At 44.9% G+C, this 23,565-nt stretch overlaps 1 protein-coding gene across 1 annotated transcript; it reads right to left on the reverse strand.

Moving 5' to 3' along the window:
* Positions 1-4,124: 4,124 nt before the first annotated feature.
* PPP1R10 (protein phosphatase 1 regulatory subunit 10) lies at positions 4,125-23,360 on the reverse strand. The gene is made up of 19 exons (XM_049765328.1): positions 22,794-23,360; positions 17,317-17,434; positions 16,090-16,176; positions 15,812-15,947; positions 15,214-15,265; positions 11,111-11,188; positions 10,838-11,011; positions 10,554-10,659; positions 10,353-10,465; positions 9,186-9,286; positions 8,652-8,799; positions 8,201-8,359; positions 7,672-7,918; positions 7,490-7,553; positions 7,189-7,383; positions 7,007-7,082; positions 6,667-6,780; positions 5,597-6,349; positions 4,125-5,324 (listed from the first exon to the last, which is right to left on the reverse strand). Exons 2-19 carry the CDS (start codon positions 17,421-17,423, stop codon positions 5,215-5,217), a joined length of 2,820 nt encoding a protein of 939 aa, XP_049621285.1. The 5' UTR covers positions 17,424-17,434; positions 22,794-23,360; the 3' UTR covers positions 4,125-5,214.
* Between the last annotated feature and the right edge of the window lie 205 nt (positions 23,361-23,565).

Below are 23,565 nucleotides of genomic sequence, written 5' to 3' on the forward strand. Positions count from 1 at the left end.
ATCCCTGGCATCCCATATGGTTTCCTGAACCCACCAGGAGTGGTAGGCAAATAATAACCAACCCTGAGTGTAAAGCCAATAATAACCAACCCTTGAGCATTACCAGGTGTGCCCCTTATACACAAAAAATTACAGAAACTATAAGACTATCTTGCTTGGTCAAGTGGCAAAGGTAATAAGGAAATATTCAAATGAATGAACAAAACAGACTTGAGGGCAAGGAGGAGGGCAGGAAAATAGTACAGCTGTAGGATGCTTGTTTGCAAGTGGCCATCTGGTTCAATTCCCTGGGACCATACTAATCCGACTTAGGTAGAGTAGCACAGAGCCAGGAATAACCCCTGAGCATCAGTGGATAGGACCAAAATTAAAAGACACAGTTCCTATGATCACCCGTCCCATACAGATGTTCCCAAAACAGCCCTTTTGATAAAGACACTCCAGTGTCTTGGGAAACCATGAAATGTAGACTGTGGACACTTGACCAAAGGATAGGTGCATAATAGTCACCTATTAAATAGGCAATTTAAGCGAAAAGAGTGCTGCAATGGGAAAAACCAAAACTTAAGTAAGTACTCTGTGACCTAACAGAACCCACATTATGACCTGGGAGTGTGAAAGGGAGCCTATTGTCGTCTAACAGCCCAGGCCCTGCACTGGCTATCCTAGAGTGGTGGTTTTTCAACTCCTGAACAGCAGCAGTACTTAGAATCTGTCAGAAGTGCTAAAATAACTGTTGTAACAGCAATTGAGCACTGCAAGGTGGACCCTCCCTACTCTTTAGGCCAGTGCTTCTCAATTATTTTCTGTCATGCCCCCCTAGGAAGAAGACATTTTTCACACCCCCCGTACAACTGTAGATAGCATATTTAAAAAAACTTTAGGGGCCGGGGAGATAGCACAGCGGTAAGGCCTTAGACGTAGAAGGACCCCGGCATCCCATATGCTCCCCCGAGCCTGCCAGGAGCGATTTCTGAGCATAGAGCCAGGAGTAACCCCTGAGCACTGCCGGATGTGACCCAAAAACCAAAAGAAAAAAAAAACCTTTAACCTTCAAAACAAAAATATATATAAAATAATTTGAGCTGATTTTTTTTAATCAGAGGTGACGTCTGGATTAATGGCTACAATGAGCACGTTTTGCAATGCATAGCTTTTCGAAGCGGGGTTTGAAGCAGGACACAGCAACTTTCAGCTCCAGAGACTTAAAACAGAAGGCTTAGCTTGTTTTGACAGTGTTTGCCGAGGTCAAATGCCCACTATTTGAGAACCACTGCTTTAGGTACATTAGATAGGGTCACCTTGGGATTTGGTGCCAGGAGTCGAGAAAGTTTGTCAAATAATAGTAAATACTAGTTCAGTGCAAAGAAATTGAAAGTTGGGGGTTGTGTGTATACTTTTTTGTTTTTGGCTGTGCTCAGCGGCCATAGTTGGTGGTGCTGGGGACCATGTGTATTGCCAAGGTTCCATTGTGACAACTGTTGCTGTAGCAATAAACATGCAAGCCAAGTGCCTTAATGTCTGTATTTTCTCTCCGGCCCAGTGCCCAGTACTGGTCTTATAAGGTAAGATTTGGGGGAGGAGGGCAAGGTGAATCACCCAGTAGTTACTCTGTGCTTACTAAGCTCATGAATCATTCCTGGTGGGAATCTGGGGGACCCTACAAGATGCTGAGAATTGAATGGGTCTGGTGAGTGCAAGGCAAATGCCTGATGTACTATACCATATCACTGTAGTCCTGGCTTTGTTTTAATTTGTTGTTGTTTTTGTTTTTTGATCATACCTGGCAACACTCGGGTTCCTCCTGGCTCTATGCTCAGAAATCGCTCCTGGCAGGCTCGGGGGACCATTTGGGATGCTGGGAATTGAGCCCAGGTCTGTCCCGGGTTGTCTGCATGCAAGGCAAATGCCCTATCACTGTGTTATTGCTCTGGCCCATGGAGTGATTTCTGAGCACAGAGCCAGGAGTAACCCCTGAGCTCCATCGAGGAAGAGTTGGATCAAAGAGATAGTACAGGCACGTTGCTCTGTCCCGTTTCAATACCAGTTGCAGTCACTTGAGGCCTGCCAGGAGTAAACCCTGAATTCTGTTGGTGTGGCCCCAACAATAACAGCAGAACTTCCCAGTTAACATTAAAACAGCTCCATGGAAGTACACAAGACCCAGGTTTGTTTGTTTGTTTTGTCCTTCAAAACAATCATAATTTTAGAAATGACAATTGCCTAAATCAAAATTTTCTTAGGAAAACTTATTTTCCTAAGAATTACTAAACCTAACAAGTTGATCTCCAAACCTCCTGTCTCCATAAGTTTTATTTCATCCACTTAATACCTAACCTTAAGGGCCTAGGGGCCGGGCGGTGGCGCTGGAGGTAAGGTGCCTGCCTTGCCTGCGCTGGCCTAGGACGGACCGAGGTTCGATCCCCCGGCATCCCATATGGTCCCCCAAGCCAGGAGCGACTTCTGAGCGCATAGCCAGGAGTAACCCCTGAGCGTCACCGGGTGTGGCCCAAAAAACCAAAAAAAAAAAAAAAAAAAAAGGGCCGGAGAGATAGCGTGGAGGTAAGGCGTTTGCCTTGCTTGCAGAAGGATGGTAGTTTGAATCCCAGCATCCCATATGGTCCCCCGAGCCTGCCAGGAGCTATTTCTGAGTTTAGAGCTAGGAGTAACCCCTGAATGCTGCCCGATGTGACCCTTAAAAAAAAAAAAAAAAAAGTGGGCTAAAGATATCTCAAAGGGGGGCGGGCAGAGAAATAATAACACAGCGGTAGGGTGTTTGTCTTGCAAGCAGCTAATCTAGGATCCCGGCATCCCAGATGGTCTCCCATGCTGCCAGGAGCGATTTCTGAGTAGAGAGCCAGAGTAACCTCTGAACGCCACCAGGTGTGGTCCAACCATCCCACTCACCCCCCCCCCCAAAAAAAAAAAGATGTCTCAAAGGACTGAAGCATATGCTTAGCAGGCAGTCACATTGAGTTCAATTTAAGCACCACTGGGTGTAGTTAAAAGGGGCCAGAGGTGGGACTGGAGCAATAGTACATTGGGTAGGGTGTTTGCCATGCATGCAGTTAGTAGTTTTTTTTTTTTGGGCCACACCCGGTAACGCTCAGGGGTTGCTCCTGGCTTGGGGGGACCATATGGGACACCGGGGGATCGAACCGCGGTCCGTCCAAGGCTAGCGCAGGCAAGGCAGGCACCTTACCTTTAGCGCCACCGCCCGGCTCCAGCTTTTATAACCTTTTTAAAGATGTTTTGTTAGGGTCAAACTGATAGCACAGCATGTATGGCATCTGCCTTGCATACACAGCCAATCTGAGTTTAATCCCCAGGGTCCCATATTATCTCCAGGAGCCTGCCAGGAGTAATTTCTGAGTGCAGAGCCAGGAATAAACCAAGTGTTGCTGGGTGTGCACCCCACACAGACTGGTGGCTGGCTATGTGGCTTAGTGCTAGAGTCCCTGTTCTGTAGGTGCTCAGTCAACTTGATGCTTAGGGGCCACCCGGGATGTACTCAATAGCACTGCACGCATCACACATTTCCAGTGGTTACCCCAGGACATTGCACTTACTAGGTACACTAGGTACATGCTCAACCATGAGTTATCTAGATTTGGGGCTGAAGTGATAGTACAAGTACAGCAGGTAAAGTGCTTGTGTGACTGGGTTTGATCCCTGGCATCCCACATAGTTCCTGAACACCGCTGGGAGCAACTCTAAGTGCAGAGCCAAGGAGAAATCCTTGAGCTCTACTGGGTGTAGCTCCAAAACCAAAACCAAGATCCTACAGCAACCACAGGCCTAGGTCCTCAGCAAAGCTCCTTTCCTGGAGAGGTTTCCCCATTGGAATTGCTTTTCCAGGAGTCCTCAAATCAATAACTTCAACGCTGGAAAAATTCAGCCAAAATTGCCTTGCCACCTATTTGCAGTCACAGAAATTTCAAGCTATACTCCCAGATGCTCAGTGAGATGTTTATTTGTAGAATTTCTGTAGAATGTCCTCTAATCCTACCTGAGGCTTGGAGAAAGAACGCAAAGGATCGGAAAAGATTTCTCCAAATAGCCAAGTGACTGGGGTTTAGTTCCTTAACAAAGAGTTCTAGCACAGCAGGAGTTAAATAAGCTGCTTCTCTTTCCACTGTTTATTATTAATGTACAAAATATACAAAACCAAAGAAAAAGAAAATACTCATCCTCAAATCCATTGTGGCTCTAACCCAAGACCCTGCACAAACCCCAACCAGTCCACTGTTTTCATAGAAAACAATTGAAGCCGAGACACGTAAAGGGTGGGCTATGGAAGGGCAGGGCACCTCATTGAACCCTCCCAGGGAGGCACCTGGCTGGGATTCAGAGATGCTGCCAGAGCAAGGTGGCTGGGACCTCATCCAGACAGGTTCTGGGCGGGGACAAGGAGTGCGCAAACTCCATAGGCAGTGCATGTAGTGTGACTATCAGGCCCAGCATGCCAGGCTCAAGTTGATGAAAAGCTGCTCTCGCAAATGTATGTTTCAACAATGATCTGCAGGCAAGCGTAGACCCATGACCGGCCTCACCCTGCCAATTAAACCTCACTGTATGCAGACGTGAATTTGCCATCATTGAACCCAGCAAACATGTGTATTCACGGAAGGTCGAAATCTTGAAGACCCAGAACATAAAGCTTGTGTCAGGGAGGAGTGGGGCCGATGTGTTCCAGAACTCAAGTCCAGCCTGATTGAGTCCTCTCAGTGCAGTGGGATAGACTCTATCCCTTCATCTCCCCACCCCAGGGGGCAATAGTGTGGCAGGGAGGATTTCCTAAGTGCAGCTGATCCCATGTCAGAGTTGTGTGCATGTGGAGGGCCCACAGTAGGAGAGCAGAGGTGATCTCCACAATAACCAGCGTTAGGTTCTCAGGCGGAAAGGTAATACTGGAAATGAGTTAGGGGACAGGGCAAATCTCCTCAAAAAGTGAAGCCAACTGGGTCTCTTCTTCAGCAGTCCAGGGTACAGTATGTGTCCAGTCTCTCTCCTCCCCAGACTGGAGGAAAATATGTACATCAATGTGCACCAGTGATCAGAAAACCCCCAGGAACCCAAACAGGTGGGAACTGAGGGGCTGGCTCCTCATCAGCTGGGAAAGGGGTAAATGGGCCTCACAGAAGCCATAACAGGGTGGAAGGAGCAAGGCTGCAGTCCACAGGGGTGTGTGTGGGTAGGGTAGGCAGGTGGTCCCTAGGGCAAAGGGGGCCCATTGACACCCGGGTGGTAGAAGGCACAGTTGTTCTCATAGCGGCAGTTGCCCTTCATCATGAAATGTCGGCAAACAGGGCGGTTTGACATGTCTGTGGGAATGATGGTGGAATGGTTAGATAGGAAATGGCTAAGAGGTCAATGCCACCCTCAGACCCCCTCCCCACCGCCCTTTCTACGTCACCCTGAGCATTCCTTTCAGCGAGTAAGTCGGGTATTTGAGGGAAAAGCAACGGTTATGAACTGCGATGCATGCTGGGAACAGGTAGACCTCATGTTCTGCCAGGCATACCCGAGGTAGTGACATTCCCCAGAAATCTGTATGGGACACCAAAAGCCAAATGAGGAAAGAGAGCCTCCTCACCTCCTCCATGGCTGTGGCCGCCATCGTGCCCTCGGTGACCCCCTCCTCCATGGCCAGGGCCATCATGGCCACGGTGCTCATGAGGGGGTGGCCCTCGATGGTCGTGGCCTCGGTGACCGGGGACATCATGAGGTCGGTGGCCATGGGGTCCCCCATGTCCAGGACCTTCATGGGGACGATGTCCACCACTTCCACCCATGCTCCCACCAGGGCCTTCGTGGGGTCGGTGTCCACTGCCTCCTCCCATGCCACCGCCTGGGCCTTCATGAGGACGATGGCCACTGCCACTGCCCATTCCACCGCCGGGACCTTCGTGAGGGCGATGTCCGCCGCCACCCATGCCACCGCCAGGGCCTTCGTGGGGGCGGTGTCCACCACCCATGCCACTTCCAGGGCCTTCGTGGGGACGATGTCCACTTCCGCTGCTCATGCCCCCACCAGGGCCTTCATGAGGTCGGTGCCCACCACCTCCAACCATTCCCCCACCAGGGCCTCCTCGTCCGTTTGGCGGTCCTCCTCCAGAGCGACCTCCTCTGGCCCCTCGAAATGGAGGTGGAGGTGGAGGAGGTTCATTTCCTCCTCGGCCACCACGGCCTCTATGGTATGGTCCAGGACCAGGTCCTGGACCTCCCCGCATTGGGCCACCCCGCATGGGGTCACCAGGACCATCCCAGAAGGGATCACCCCCACGAGGAGGGGGTGGAGGACCCAGAAGACGTGGACCCACTGGCCCACCAGGGCCTCCATGAGGACCTGTAGGGGGAAAAAGGGGAGACGAGATCAGCTACCGGTTATACTCTCAGGGACATCCATTCCCAACCCACTCCATCTCCCCAGCACTGTCTTTTTTTTTTTTTTTGGTTTTTGAGTCACATTCAGTGATGCTCAGGGGTTACTCCTTCCTCGCTATGTGCTCAGAAATCGCTCCTGGCTTGGGGAACCATGTGGGGCACCATGGATCAAACTGAGGTCCGTCCTGGGTCAGCCACGTGCAAGGCAAATGCCATATCACTGTGCTATCGCTCTGGCTCCTCCCCTGCACTGTCATTAGGCTCCATCTCACTACCTACCTGGCATAGGTCCTCCAGGACCAGGAGGGAAGTGCTGCATGCCTTTGGGACCCCCAGGGCCACCTGGTGGGAAACCGTTGGCTATTGGACCAGGTCCTAAGAGTCCATGTGGCACTGTTAGTAAAGAAAGAAATATCAGTAAGAGAATTCTGGAAGAATGACATGATTTTTCATTTAGGCATGCCCAGATGGCATCCTCAGACTATCCTGGCAGAGGCAGGCCATGTCATTCAGCCCTCCCCTGCCATGCATTGCTATCGCAGAGCAATATCCCTGGCTTTCTCCCAACATTATGCAGTTTCCTCCCCAAACACGTAGATCAAGAGAGCTTGGTGATTACCCAGCATCTGTTTAATCTTGTCGGAATAGTCTGGTTGTTTCAGCAATTCCTCTGAGGGATGACTATTTGGACTGCCCTGTTGGGGAAGGTGAACAGAAAGCAAGGTTAGCAGAGAGCAGAAAGCAAGAGAACATGCAGTGAAATGGAAAGGGAAGCAGGAAGCTGAAGACTGAAGGAAGTACCATGATGGAGGTGAGGATCTCCTGGACATTGATGCCTCCTCCTCCAGGAACCTGAGCATTCTTTCCAGCACCCATGCTGCCCATAAGGTTGGCTAAAACAGGAGGTAATTTGGAGCCGCCTGCACCATCAGGTGAGCCACCAGCACCGCCAGGTTCCAGGCTCTCAACATAGGAAGTTTCATCCATGGAACATTCCTTAAAGAAGAAAAGAGATCAAGACTAACTAACAGATAAAGACATGCTCACATGAAATAAGCATGAGGATCTATCACAACCTCACTGCCATACAGAATACACTTACCTCATCCAGGGGGATGAGTTTTGGGGGTACAGGTTCATAGGGCTCAGGATCAGGTTCATGAGGACTATTAGAAATGATACAGGTGACGAGGGAAAAAAAGAACAAGAGTAAAATTATTTATTCGAACCTTAAATTCCACCCCTTAATATTCATACCCAGGGCATGAAGCCCATTCTCCTCACCTTTCTTTGTTCAGGAAGAGTTCCTGGAGGATTCCTTTCTCCCTCTCAGCCTGGATATATCGTTCCTGGCTATTGCTTCCAGGGGTGACAAGAGGTGAGGGCAGGACTAGAGGTCGGGGGCACACCCAGGGCACTTTTTCTTCCATGTTGTCATGGCTCAAACGCCGGGCAGTCTCAAATGCATGTCGGTCTGACAGGATTTCTCGCTTCGCAGCCTCACCAAAGTCCTTGATTTTATTCACATTCACTAGTAAGAAAACAAGAGAGAAGGTAAACAAAATCTTTTTACAGGATAGTCTTTTTGGATTCCAATTAGCAGGCAGAAAATACAATCTCAGAGTACAGGGGTGAAGTTGCCTGACTTGAATGCAGACTGGTTTGATCCTTGGCACCACATGACCACTGAACACTGGGTATGCCCCCAGAACCCTGCTACCTTGGGAACTATGCAGCAATGTGTTAAAAATTCACTTAGAATGCCCCCATCCTCTCCGACCATCCTCCCCTAGGAAAAAAAAAAGTCTCTCACCTCGTTCAGTTTCATCCAGTTCAAAGTAGAAATATTCTCTCAGCTTGGCCTCCTCGGGCCAGGTCACAGTTTTCCTCTTCTTGCCTTTCCGTGTTAGCTGGCTTGGATCTCCAGGACTTTCCACTGGCTTTGCATCCAGAGCTCCTGGCTCCAAAGAGGCTGTAAACAGGAGAGGTCTCAGATCTATGTACTTTCCTGCAAAAAATCCCCAAATCTGAACCCACTGCTAAACTTGTTTTTGTTTTGGGTCACACCCAGCAGCACTCAGGGGTTACTCCTGGCTTTTCGCTCAGAAATCACTCCTGGCAGGCACGGAGTGGGTGAGGGTGGGTAGGGACAAGACACACACGACCCATATGGGATGCCAGGATTCGAAACACTGTCTGAATTGGCTGTGTGCAAGGCACACCTATGGCTGTGCTATCTCTCCGATCCCCACTGTTAAAGTTACCTGTATCCATAAGCTCTGGAACTTCAATAGGAGGAACTGGGGTCCCTGGACGGTCTATGTCCATAGCCTCAGAAGGAGGTGCTGGTTCGGGAGAAGAAGGTTTGGCTGTGCTTGGTTCTGTGCTCGTTTTCCCTTCAAATGGACTTGGCTATAGTGATATAATTCAGGTGACAAAAAGTCAAGGTTAGGCAAAGGCAACCAGTGTGGTAACTAAGAGGATCCCATTCTTTCTATAAAGAAAGACATGTACATCACTTGTACATGACACAAAATTCATAGGGACAGGGAGATAGCTCAGAAGGCTGGAGTATATGCTTTGCATATGTAGGAGGCCTGGTTTGATCCCAGCACCTCCTGGTTTCTTGAACAACACCAGGAACACCCTGAGCACAGAGCTCATAGTGCTCCTTGAAAACTGTCAAGTGTAACCCCCCACCCCCAAATAAACAACGACAAAACCCTTTCTTTCCAGGCTATTCTACACTTCAATTTACCTTTATACCCTATCACTGAACCCACTGTGCCGGCCCATACCTTGGCAGCTGTAGGTGACAGCACTTTCTTCTTCTTCTTAATTTTAATGCCTGGAACAGGAGCTGAATTGAGTGCATCTAGGAAGCCCAGGCCCTCCATAGCTACAAAAGAAAAAAAGCAAAATGAAATCATCAGACCTCCTTCAATAACTTATGCTTAACAGACAAAACCTGAGCAAAAGATGGGCCACTGGAGACCCTATCTCAACTTCGAACACAATAAGCTTATCTTCTCTGTATCATTCCAATTTTAGTATATGTGCTGCTGAAGTGAGCACCGAACACAATAAGCTTAATAGTTGACACTGTTATGTTCCACCAATAGCTGACACTTGGCTGTGGCTTAGTGAGTACAAATTACAGTGATGGTGTTATGTTGAGGTGACTAGGAAGATATTTAGAATGACTGGTTTGGTTTTTTGGCCACACCCAGCAGTCTCGGGCCTACATGTGGTTGAAAAGTTCCAGACATATAAATTAACTACCTGCCCATATATATGTATATATACACACACACATATATGTAAAAAGATTTGATCCCCAGCTACATATGATCTGTTTCCTGAGCACTACCAGGGAATAACCTCTGAATATGGCACTGGGAGTAGTCCCAGTGCACCACCAGCTGTGGATCAAAAAAAAAACAAAAAACGGGACTGGTGAGAAAGCAAGGAGGTAAGGCGTTTGCCTTGCATGCAAAAGGATGATGTTTCGAATCCCAGCATCCCATATGATCCCCCGAGTCTGCCAGGAGTGATTCCTGAGTGTAGAGCCAGGAGGAACCCCTGAGCGCTGCCGGGTGTGACCCAAAAACCAAAAACAAACAAAAAACAAAAAATGATATTCAAGTAATACTATGAAAAGTTTTTGTAGTGCAAAAAATTAAAGGATACATGGGGCCGGCGAGGTGGCGCTAGAGTTAAGGTGTCTTGCTTTGCAGGCCCTAGCCAAGGAACGGACAGTGGTTCGATCCCCCAAAGTCCCATATGGTCCCCCCAAGCCAGGGGCGATTTCTGAGCACATAGCCAAAAGTAACCCCTGAGCATCAAATGGGTGTGGCCAAAAAAAAAACAAAACAAAAAAAATTATAGGATATAAAGAAAGCAAAAGAGAAGGAACCTTTTCACCTTTGTTCAGTGAAAATAACTTATTCTCAATTCACACTCACGTTGTGGTGGGATGATCTTCACTTTGATCTCTTTGGTGGCATTAGGTGTTGTATTGAGTGGCTTGTATTTCTTCTCTACAGGAGGCACAGTGTCTCCTGGAGCAGCTGCAGAACTGTTGGCAGAGGAACAGTTACCACCACTCCCACACCCCCATCTGAGTGAAGCCTCAGTCCATGTGGAGCCCAGAACGTGGTGCCTACCTCTGACGCTTCAAAGGGATGGGCTTCAGGTTGTACTTGTCAGAAACAACCACTGCACTGGCATTCTTCTTCACAGGCACCAAAGATGGGGTCTCCAGCTCAAGTCCTAGGGGAAGCCACAATGTTGGTGATAAACCTACAACCAACTGCTTTCCCCCTCCCCACTCCTACCAGCTTATTTATCACAATGCCTCCTTTGCCTCACTCATCTCCCACACGTTTCTCATAGATCAGAAAGTCAACCACATGTGCACAGACCCTCCTCAGGCAGCCAACAGCCTTACCAGTGGAACGAAACTTGGCGTGACTAGGAGCTGTGGTTCGAAGGGACTTGGGCTTCTCTTTCTTCTTCTCTGGGGCCTCCTCTACCCGGGTTTCAGTCTTCACTTCCGTTAAAGGTCTCTCAGGAGGAGTGGTTCGACTCTTTCCCTCTTCTTTACGCTTCTTCTTATCTTTCTCTGTTGTGGAAAATAAAATGGATTTTACTGAATCAGAGACTGTTTGCTTGAGGTCCACAAGGCTCAGTGGCCTAAAGATTAAAGGTCTAAGGTGCTTACCAACAGGTTGGATACTGCTCTGGGAGCGGATGACAGCCATCCAGTCACTGACAAGGACTGAGGCCAATTTTCGAAGCTCTGCAGGTGACACAAGGGGAAATACTGTATTATTCTTCCCCCAAAAGAGACTTTTAAAATATACTGTAAAAACATGTAATTAAGAGAGGGCATTTTGTGTGCTTTTGGGGGCCATTCCCAGCAGAGCCTAGGGGGATCATATGATGCTAGGAATCTAACCAAGGTTGGCTGCATACAGGGCATGTACCTTAACCCCTGTAGTATGCCTATGACTCAGGAATATAACTTTAAAAAGAAAATGAGATTAACTTAAAGACCAGTGTTTCCAAGGGGAGGCCAAGGGGCTTGGGCCATGCCTGATAGTACTCAGGGGATCATACAGTGTCAGGGATTAAACCCAGGGTTCCTGGATGCGAAGCCCATTGTGCTATCTCCCTAGTCCAAAACTGCTTCTTTGACAATGACAATGAATCACAACACTCTTCTATTCAGATAAATTTAACATTATGCATAAAACGAGCTCTTTTTGGGGGGAGCAGGGTGAGTAAGAGAGGCACATACACAGCCGTACTCAGAGCATACTTCTGGCTCTGTACTGCTGGTGGGCTTTGGAAGACCTAGGAGGTGCTGGGGTTCCTCACCTACTCTACTGTTTGGCCTCTGAACCAGTAGCCTTTATACAGGGTACACTGCACAAATTAGACAATAATATCAAAGCAGCGTTTAGAGTCACAAAACTATAAGGTGGGGTTGTAGCAATAGTAGAGTGGAGGGTATCTGCCAGCCTGGGTTTGATTTCTGGCACTCCATGTGGTCCCACAAGCACTGCCAGAAATAATTCCTAAGCACAGAGTCAGGACTAAGACCTCTTCCTCAGGACTAAGACCTCTTCCTAGGTGTGGTCCAAAAACAAACAAAAATCCCCTAGAAAATGACAGACTATACTTAGTGCTCATGTTCTTACCCTACTTATTATAAGAACAGTCCACTAAAGTTTTTCAGAAAGACAGGGGGTATTCAAAGTATCTAACTATTAGATTATTGCTGCTTCAAGCATGACTCTTACTTTGATGGATTCAGCTATGTTGGTTACAAGAAGTTGACAGGTTTGTTTCTCATGACTGTAGTTTAATTCCAATACTTTTTTTTTTTTGTTTGCTACTAGATTCTTTAAAGATTGGATTTTAAGATTGAAAAAGATACTCAAAACACAGCTCATGCTTTATAGAACTTAGGTTCTATCCCCAGCACTTCACGATAAAAAAAAATGTAAAAAAGACAATATTTTTTCTTTGCTGTTTGTGCAAACTTCACACAAAAGTTTCAAGTAGGCTGCGTATTTAGGTCTACAGGAAGTAAAAACTACTTTTTAGACAACCTTTACCTGTAGAATACTGCATAACCATTAATAATGGTTTTCAATTTTAGAGGTTAAAGAAACAGTAAAGCCAAGGTAGGGCACTTGCAAGTTCAACCAGGTTCTTTTTCTGGGGGGGGCGGGGTTTCACACCCAGCAGCGCTCAGGGGTTACTCCTGGCTCTACGCTCAGAAATCGCTCCTGGCAGGCTGGGGGGGGGGGGGGGGGAGGACCATCTGGGATGCCGGATTCAAACCACCATCCTTTTTCATGTAAAGGCTGCAAGGCAAATACCTCCATGTTATCTCTCCGGCCCCTCAACCCAGGCTCTACCCTCAACAACCCATATGGTCTCTTGAGCCTCAGCAGGAGTGATCCCTGAGAATAGTACAAGGAATAAACCTGAGCACCACCAGGTGTGGCCCAAACAATCATACAACTATGGATTTTATTTTTAGGTTTTTGGGTTACATCAGAGGCGCTCAGGAATCACACCTGGCTCTATACTCAGAAATCACTCCTGGCAGGCTTGGGGGATCATATGTCAAGCCAGGGATCGAACCCAGGTTGGTCCTGTGCAAGGCAAATACCCTACCCTCTGTACTATAGCTCTGGCCCCCAACATACAAATATGTAAGTAAAAATAAAATCAGTCAATTTTAGAAGGATGGAAAAGGGCTGGAGAGATAGCATGGAGGTAGGTTATTTGCCTTGCAGGCAGAAGGTCGTGGTTCAAATCCTGGCATCCCATATGGTCCCCCAAGCCTGTCAGGAGTGATTTCTGAGTATAGAGCCAGGAGTAAACCCTGAGTGCTGCCAGGTGTGAACCAAAAACAAAAACAAAAAGATCACTTTTAGCACAGCAGTAGGGGGTTTGTCTTGCATTCGGAAGGACCTGGGTTCGATCCCCCGGCATTCTGTATGGTCCCCTGAGCCTGCCAGGAGATTTCTGAGTGCTGCTGGGTATAACCCCAAAACAAAACAAAAAGATTACTTTAGGGTTGGGAAGAAGTTTATTTGAAAAAAAAAATGTAACGAAAACTTAAATAACAAAGAAAATAATTTGAACAGGGTTCAATCCCCAGCATTACATATAATCTGGAGCTTGCCAGGAGTGACCCAAAACAAAACAAAGAAAAAACAGAACTGATTTCCTTAGCTTTTTATCCCTTTTCCAGTTTTTGGGTCACACACAAATATTTAAAAGCCCTATTCTGAGTTATAGTGTCATATATATTATGGGCTGGGGATATAGTTCATTGACATAGAATATGCCCCTAAAAGCTTGAACCTGAAATAAGCTTAGCAAATTCTAGCTGTTTCCCCACACCAAAATGTGAGAACCTCTTTTCCAAAGGATCTGGTACAATCAGCAAGCTGAGACACATGTCATCTGGTAGAATAACATTCACTTGTGAAACACTAGTATCTTAGGCTCCTGGTCTCTTAGGAAAGAGAAAATCCATCTCCAAAGAAAAAGTTGTGAATTTCTAGACTCAGACTTTGTCTTTAAGCAAGAACTTTATGACCACTTCCAAGAGTTCCAAATCCCTTTCTATCTCAGAAAAGGATCTGTTGTCAAAGCTAACCTATATCCCGTCCATGGCCTAAAGGAAAATACATATTGGTAGCAGACATTAAAGGTCCAGAAGATACTGTATTTATTTAGAAAATCAGAAGTAACTATGAGACCCTCTAGGAGGGTAACACTGGTCACTCCCTTACCCTAAACAAAAAAAAAATTAAGTTATGCATGCCTTTTATACCTAGAGATCTTAAGAATCAGCTGCTAAAGAATGTTATGTTATATTCAATAGAGGAGAAATGGGTAAATTCCATTCTAAATTGAAAATAGTAAAGGAGGGGCTGGAGAGATAGCACAGTGGTAAGGCGTTTGCCTTAGACATAGAAGGACGGTGGTTCGAATCCCGGCATCCCATATGGTCCCTCAAGCCTGCCAGAAGCGATTTCTGAGCATAGAGCCAGGAGTAACCTCTGAGCGCTGCTGGATGTGACCCAAAAACCAAACACCAAAAAATAAATAAATAAATAAATAAATAAATAAATAAATAAATAAATAAATAAATAAATAGTAAAGGAATAGGAGAAACACATTTTTGAATGAAAAAAAAAAAAAAAAAAAAGCAGGGGCTGGATAGCACAGCAAGATTCCCTTAGCACTAGAGGTAAGGTGTCTGCCTTGCAAGCGCTAGCCAAGGAAGGACCGCAGTTCGATCCCCAGGCATTCTATATGGTCCCCCCAAGCCAGGGGTGATTTCTGAGCGCTTAGCCAGGAGTAACCCCTGAGCATCAAACAGGTGTGGCTCAAAAAACCAAAAAAAAAAAAAAAAAAAAAAAAAAAAAAAAGATCCCCTGTCCTCCATAGCACTACTAGGGATGATCCAAGTGTAGAGCCAAATTAAGTGCTGAACACAACCAGGTATGACCCAACCCACCCAAAAAACATTATTAAATAAAAAAGAAAAAAAAGTAGAGACCATTTTCAGAAGTTAATTCAGGGTTAAGTCACTTGCATTGTGCACGACCCAGGTTCCATCCCTGAGTGCACAGCCAGGGGTAAATAAGGAGTATGCTGGGTATGGCTTCCGCCCCCCAAAAAAACAAGGAAGAAGGATTAACAATCCAAAGATGGGAAGAGAAAGACAAAGATAATTAAATGGAAGTATTGGTGGAAGGCTCAGGACAGAGAGGAAGAACTGGCTTCTACCTTCATCTTCACTTGACTTGCTCAGTTGTTTCACCAGTTTGGCTGTGTTGTTCTGAGAGAGATGGGAAACAACGAAACAATAATCAAAATGCCAGGAGAAAAATAAAGAGTAAACTCAGAGATAACCACCCCCACAAACTCACTCACAATCTATTGATTGTGACTAACACTAATAAAGTACTGTAATTTTAGTACCATAAGACGCCCCCTCCCCATCACAGTGTGTCTTATGGAGTGAATGCCACCTAGAGTGCAGGGGAGGAGAGTATCTAAACACTATGCGTGTCTTATGGTCAGGTGTATCTTTAAAGAGCAAAAAATACAGTCCTCTACCTACAAAGCCTTTGTAGCCATATTCCTACTTAATTCTATATCCATCTAGTTACGTAATTATTTCCAACTTACAGATGAAACTGAGGCTCAGACATGGCCTGAACCAAGCCACATATGTATTAAAGACCAAAGTGAATCAAGTCTTCTCTTCCTTTTCGTCCCAATTTCTACCTGACAGTAAGAGTACAGCCACATCTCTCAGCATGAATACTGCATCTAAGACTAAACCAAAACTTAAATACTGGAAAGACAATACTCAAGGTACCTGCTTGAGATGGTCCACAGTGAGTGGTAGGTGCTGCAGAGTCAGTAGGATTTGCTGCAAGAGGGGAATGTTGTTGGTTGTCTTGGAATATGTGAGCCAATTATTGAGAAGCTTATAGCCACCAACATCAATAAATCTGTAAATGCAAAAGAGGAGAATCTGTAAGGTTATCCCTGATTTGGGGAATTCCATATCCCACACTAAGTCACCCCTGCCATTGACTGACCACCCTCCTTGGTCTCCATCTTCTTATTCTAGTAACCCAGACCCCCACTTACTTGATCAATATTTCTGATGAACGAGTCTGCAGGAGAATGTTCAAGTAAGTGCATCGACTCACCATCTTTCGTGCTTCCTTCATTAAACTGTAAGAAATATGTAAAAATATTAATGACAGAAATATTGAGTACCTTTTCCCTGACAAATTTCCAATAGAGCTGAGGGGCTGGAGCGATAGAATGAGTAGGATACTAGGCTTGCAGGTGGCTGACACAGGTTCAATTCTTAGCACTCCATGATTCAACCCTGAATAATCCCTGAGTGCAGAGCCAAGAGTAACCACTGAGCATTGCTGGGTGTGGCCCCAAAACAAAACAACAACAATGAAACAGTGAAAATGAAGCCTGTTACCTTTTTTTTTTTTTTTTTGGTTTTTGGGCCACACCCGGCGGTGCTCAGGGGTTACTCCTGGCTGTCTGCTCAGAAATAGCTCCTGGCAGGCACGGGGGACCATATGGGACACCGGGATTCGAACCAACCACCTTTGGTCCTGGATCGGCTGCTTGCAAGGCAAACGCCGCTGTGCTATCTCGCCTGTTACCTTCTAACTACAGAGAAACTAAAGACTAATCTAAGCAAGCAAGTATCACTGTTTCCCTCATGCACAGGCCCCCTGATTCTGCATCCAGATGAGGAGTCAAGACCCTCAATAATCCTTTCTTAATGTCGGACTGGCTTAGTTATTTCTTTCCCTGGGGAAAATTTTAGGGTTTCTGATGAAAACAAGCTTTGATATCTAGAACAAAATCTAAAAGGCATCAGGAATTATGACATCTCAATCCTGAAATGAAACTTTCTTGGGACTATGGATCTTCCAACAGTCATATCATCAGGAATTATGACATCTCAATCCTGAAATGAAACTTTCTTGGGACTATGGATCTTCCAACAGTCATATCCCAGGAATCTTTTCCTATCACTTATTCTAAAATGACTGAATCTGTAGCCAAAAGGAGAGTATAGCGGGTAGGGCACTTGCCTTGCAGGTGACTGACCCAGGTTCAATACCATTTCCCTGAGTACCACTAGGAGAGATTCCTGAATTCAGAGCCAGGAGTAACCCCTGAGCATCTCTGAGTGGTTCGAAAATAAAAATAAAACTACTGAGTTTTAATTCTATTACACTACCTTTTTTTCTTTCCAAAACACTAATTGCTGTCTGGGTAAATTAAAGTCAGATCACAATGAAATAATTCTCACTCACAGCCAAAAGAGGGTAGACTCACCTGAAGATCTTGGAAATCCCATCCACACTCTTGACTTCTCCATCTCGATTAAGGAAGCTATCCAGACCTTTGAGCAGCTCTTTGGGGTCTATAGGACCGGAACCCATGATTGAGGTTTCTAAAAGAACAAAACAAATCCAGAGAGTAAACGGATGGCAAGGACATTCTATTATGCCCATAATAAATTTCATTTTAACATTTGACAAAATATATTTCACCTATATTCAACTAACACCATTTTCTAATAAAAAAAAACCCAGTAAATTAAGAAAAATAGATGTGTCACCACTGAGAAAATAGCACTGACAAGTAAAGCCTAGAGTTAAGTCAGAATGGGAAGATCAGGCTGCACGCACACTGCCCCTCCCACCCAGCTACAACCATCCTGGGACAGGTGAACTTCACAAGATTGTATTAAAGCTAAGATACAGTCCCATAATAAAATACCCAGTTTCCCAAGGATGCTTTATTATTTTAAGTTTTGGTCTCTTAGTTGCTGATATACCTAGCTTAAAAAAACCACTACACTAAAAACTACTGCAATTTAAGTAAATCCCATATTTTAACCCATTAAAAGTCCAAGTATCAAGCCAGGCTGTTTACTCCAGTAGACAACTACCTAAAAGTAGTTAAATAAACGAAGAAAACCTGAAAACAGAACTTTCCAAATTGGTGTCTCCTAGAAATAGAGCAATGAAGACAAAAGACCAAAGCCAAGACTCCTAAACATTGAGCAGAATGTCACTCATTAACCAAACACTACTTTTTGTTTCATTTAAGTGTTAAGGTTAATGTGGTTCCAAAAGCCCAGTTGAGAAACATTCTTCTCCTGAACATCAATAGCACTATCCATCAGTGCCCTGAAAGAAGTTCTAGTACCGAAAGGAACCAGCCAGCAGCTTTAATTTTAACCAGGTGGAGAGTCAATTAAAAGCTAAACTGATGTATTATATAGGACAGGAAAAGTGATGTAATTTCTAAACCAGTACCCACGTTCTAAAAAGGCAGTATAGAAGCAGGAGTTTGATTAGCACATTTGTCCATAATCTCTCTAAATTTTGCTTGGCTTCTGAAAACCAAAACAAAACCAGCTCTATGATGTCGGTCTGCATTTGAGAAATGAAAACTAAGTAGACAGCCAGGGAGAAACATCTTACTTCTGGTAGAGACAACAGGATTCTAGTCAAAAGGTGGAAAAATAAGTTTTACAAAGTAACTATTTTGTGAGAAGAGATTAAGATTCTCATAACTAGCTCTGCTTCTTTAAAAAAAAAATATTCGAACCGTCAATGAATTCCTAAAAAAGGGCTTAACTTTGCCTAGAGGCAGAAGCAGGAAAACTAATAACCTGTGGCCTGAATATATGGATAGAGTAGATGAGTTAAGAAATGTGGAGAGAGCAAATCTGGATTCATTTTTTGCTGCTACCCTGGAACTTCCTTAAGGACAGGTACAACCTAAGATCAGAGGGAAAAACATTCAAGTAGAATCCAAGTTGAGTTCACATGGTTAAATCAACCCATGTGTGGCTTTTTACTGAGACATGGGGAAACAGTAACTTTTCCATGTAGGTAGGCCCATAAACCCAAACACTAATCATCAGCAACCAAAATAAAGACAAATTTGATAAAGTGCCTTCAATTAACCTGGCACCACTGCAGATCTGCTCCTAAATAAAACTGACCCCATTGAGTCAAATTGCCAACTCAGTAAGGGTCTGTGCACTCCAACTGCCTTTGCAAACAAAAAGTTAACTAGCCTCAAAATGTTCCTTAGCTTAAGAGGCTGGGGGATAAAAATGAGACAAAAAGCAGAACTGTTACTCATCTTCCAGTACATTTATATTTTAGAAATTATACAAAAAAAATTAAGTTGACAAGCACCAATTGATATTTTAAATGGTTTTTCTCCAATTTTTCACTTAAAATCATGTCTTACAACCTCATTTCCTTATTGTGAATGTTTTGAAAAAATTCCAAGACACCTAAGTGGAAAGGAACAGAGGCGAAATTCCTGGATAGGAATGAAGTGACCTGGGAGGAGTGGTGGCCAAGTGTCATACATTACCTACTCATGTCTGGAGCTGGAAGGAAAGCCTCAGGAAGCTTTCTGGAGCCAAATAAAATCCAGGGCATGCTATACTTTAATATTATTGAAAGCAGGACATACATAAGGGAGGAGGAAAAGTAATCCCTGGTCTTATCTCCCTTATTCTAATCTGTGCTTTTCTTACGGACAATGTTGAAGGGAAAGTGTACTCCTAACATGAGAAATGGGGGACATTTCCTACCCTTACTATGTAATAAAAACCCTGAAATGATCAGACTTCTGCCTCCAGTGAATTTCAATGCAGAGATAAACATCTAGCTTGAGTGAAGTTATTCTATACCCAGCAGCTACCAAATAAAATTGAATGAGTTCAGCATCAAGTCTATGCAAATCAGAATCTCTTAAAAATCACAATACTATTCTAATAAGTGTCCAAGTTCACCTTCATGTAAAGGCTAACTTCTGGAAACTAAAATATTTTTTACCTAACCCCATACATTCCCTTTCTTTCTGGGGCGTTTGAAGCATTCCCTAGATGTGACTCAATAATAGCAAGACTGAGTTCATTGGGTGATTTATAAGATGTATACTTCTCTTTTTCAGTATTTGCCAAATCATTTTGAAAACCTGGTACATAATTTTCCCCAAAGCTTATATGCCTATAAATAATGTAAAAGTATTCTTCCTTTCCACCTAACAGCAAAGGATCTCAGAATAGTGCACTGTAAAGATCATAAGGATCATATTCTCCGAGGTTCTCTGGATGGCACTGGTTCCCCTAGGAAGACTTGTTTCCTATCTCCCATATTTAGGAAGATCTTCTTTTTAATAATCTCTTGCTCACTAGATAGCAGGAACCCGAGTGGGTAGAATGTTCAGCTCCCAAGGAAGGTATGCTGTAGACACATGGCAAACTGCTTAAAAGATAAAAAACTGTGGTCAATAGACATGTGGAATCCCATTCAATCCAGAAGTTTTGAGAACCCATACCCAGTAGAAAATCAGCCCTGAACCCATCACCACGGACAGTCGTACAAAATGAATTCCCAATTCTGCCTAGAATTATCCAAGCTTCAAGAAAGGACTTTTAGAAAAATGAAAAGTATTCGGAGTCTGATAAAGATTGGATTTGGAAATAGTTGGAAGGGACAGGACTTCCAATACCTCCCTTAGGTAGGGCCTAGCTTTCGAACATGCACCAACTGCCACAGTACTGCCCAAGTTGGAAAATGAGAGCACATTACTTTTCTAATATCCTTAAGGAATTTCTTTTAGAAGGGAAAAGAAACTCAAAAAAGGTGGCCGTTTGGATAAAAGAAATGAAGGTTGTGAAATGTAATACCAGAAAGGTTTTGCTTACCAGAAACCGTAGCTTGATTCCCCCTGCCTTGAGTTTACAACTGCAGCCTCCTTTCCTAAGCTTCACTTCTCATCCTAGCACCAATGTACAGGAGCTAAGCAACTGGAGAACGTGATACAGCACTGAACACAAGCGTTTAATCCCAGCATGGGTGGGAATAAGGGTGATTTAGAAGAAACTTAAGTATCTACCCTGAGCCAGAGTCTTAGAATACAAAGCCACCAAATGCAGGAAGCCCAAGGACTAAATCCTGAGAAGACACTTGTCCTGTGTCCTTAGGATCCCATTTGTCTATTAAGTTACCCTTCCACAAAAGTTCCTGCCTTTGCCCAGTACCACCCAACACATATACACACACTCACATACTTTCCCACCCTAAAGCGTCCCAGTTTTAAATAGTTGGCTTAATTGACTTTCCAACCCTGGCAATTGAAGGGGGGGAAACTTCCAGTTGTGATGAAAGGTGAAACTAAAGCAATCGGCTAAATTACAAAAAAGTGCAGCTACCCAAGGAGATAGGCAGCTTCAAGAACTAATTTCTGCAAGATCTGATTTCTTTTAAAGACCGAGTAGAAAAGGGAAGCATGTATTTTTTCCTGTCTAGTAGCAGTGAGCACGGAGTCCAGAAGCCATCTGCTTAGGAGTGGGTGGGGCCTCCAGAGGGCGGAGGAAGCTGCTTACATCACCTTCCAGCGCTGCCCCGCCCCCTGGACCAAGATTCTAGGGCGGCCCTAAGCCGTGCATGGCAGAAGGGGGACAAAAACAACAAAGCAGGGACGCCATCTTGTAATGGAGAAGAAGAAACTTGAAAAACCCAACCCGGCTCCACTGGAGATAGTTGCATTAAAGAAAAACACTCAAGAGAAAAATATAAAAATAGCTGCCCACCCCGAATAAGCTTTCCATTGAGTTAAGCCGATTAACGTGGAAATAAAAAGCAATTGAAATACCAGAGAACCATTTTCTGCAGGGAAGAATTGAAATTTGCAATTGAGGTTCAATAAGCTACCACCGACCACCCCCCACCCCACCGCTCTATGTAAAGGGGGAGGACTTGGACCCCTCTCGACAAATAGGGTGCAGGTGGGAGGACAGGAGAAAAATGGGTCAAGACAACCTGCATCGCCGCTTGGAAGACAAAAGGACAAAGAAAGTCGCCATATTGTAGCAGGGAAGAAAAAAATTCCTTTTAAAGACACAAATCTTTTTAGAAAGCTAACATTCAATTGCACTAAATGGCTTTAAAAAATTATACTACTGGACTTCACATTTCAAAGCTTTCCACCCTCGTCTAAACTGAGACCCCCCCCCAACCCATAAAGTACCGCGTTAAAATGTTAAGTTTTTGCCTTTAAGAGACTATGCAACCTACAACAATTACAAACATTAACCTCCCGACTATCTTGTATGTACTGGCTCTAAGATTATATATTGTCCTAAATTTTAAGTGTCTTGCAATCTTTATTCCTAGATTGCCACCTAGATTAGCTACACAAATATATCCCAAGCAAATACATTAAAATTGAGAGGATTTAACAATCATTTAAAGTCATTTTTCGCTGCCCATCTCCTTACCCTGCAATCTTTATGTACAGATTGCTTATTAGTCTGGCAAATTGAAAGGCGCCCTACTTGTCTCACACACAAAGAAGTGGGACTTTTGGGCCACAAGATCCACCATCTTTTGTATGTGAGCTCATTAACCCTTTTGAAGACTGCAGCTAACGAGAGGAAGGCAACCGATCCTCCTTATATAAAGCAAACACTTATGGTTTTGGCAGTCTGGAAATTGGCTGGATTACCAAGGGTTAACCGTCAAAATCCTCACTTGCGGCCCTCCGGCCACCCTCTCCTTGCCTGCAGCGGGGCAGGGAAGAGGTAGGTGGCAGGGAAAGAGAACAAGTCTGTTTAAACCAAAGGCCCCCTTTTTTTTTAATGGAGATTAAGTGACCGGCTTGGTCCTTTCTCCAGTTCTATGGTCTCATTCTTCCTCTCATATCTTTGGTTTCACAACGGGAAACGTTGATTTTCTTGTTGCAAGGCTGGTTTTTGAAAATTCGACACTTACTATCCAATTTTTATGCGACGTCAGCACCTCGGACTCAGGGGAAGGGGGGGATTACGGGGTTAAAACTTTGGAGAGAAAAAAATAAAACAACCAACCAGGACCCAAAACCCGATTATTTGGGGGGCCTCATTGGATCAAAAAGTCTCTTGAAAAAGCAAGGCCAATTCAGTATTCATATTTCCCCCCACCCAACTCCGTTTAGGGAGGGGGGTCGCAGGAAAAGACAAAAAAGTTGAATGGATTCAAAAAAGAAAAAGTAAACGCTGGATGAGTGGATTTTGGATGGGTTGGGGGGCAGGGATGGTGGTTGATTATTTTTTGCAGTTATGTGGTGACGGTCCTTCGGCCAGATTTTGCAAGTCCCAAGCAGCGTGGGCTGGTGGGGTGGTGGGCAAGAGAGGTAGAGGAAGGGGTGGTAGAAGACACAAGTGGTTGGGCTGGTGGCTGCTGTTTGTTTTCCCTTTCCCCCCTCTCTCTGGATCCTTTTCAAGGGCTTTAAGACGACCGCTGCGGCTCTTTTTTGTTTCGTTTTCCTTGTGACCGGCCGGTCTTTCTCCGATAAAATTCAAACCTGGGATAAAAAAAGGAACACAAGGGAGAAAGATACAACAATCAGTACGGATGGCTTGAAAAACACCCTCGATTCCACTTTGCCTGTCCCCAGTGACACCAGGCCCCATCCCGAACGTCATCGCTTGGCTCTGCAAGGCCCCGCAACGTCTAACCCGAGTATAAAAAATGAAACGTTCAACGCCCACTCTGAGCCCCACCC

The sequence above is a fragment of the Suncus etruscus genome, chromosome 18 (genome assembly GCF_024139225.1).
Source record: "Suncus etruscus isolate mSunEtr1 chromosome 18, mSunEtr1.pri.cur, whole genome shotgun sequence".
Taxonomy (NCBI): domain Eukaryota; kingdom Metazoa; phylum Chordata; class Mammalia; order Eulipotyphla; family Soricidae; genus Suncus; species Suncus etruscus.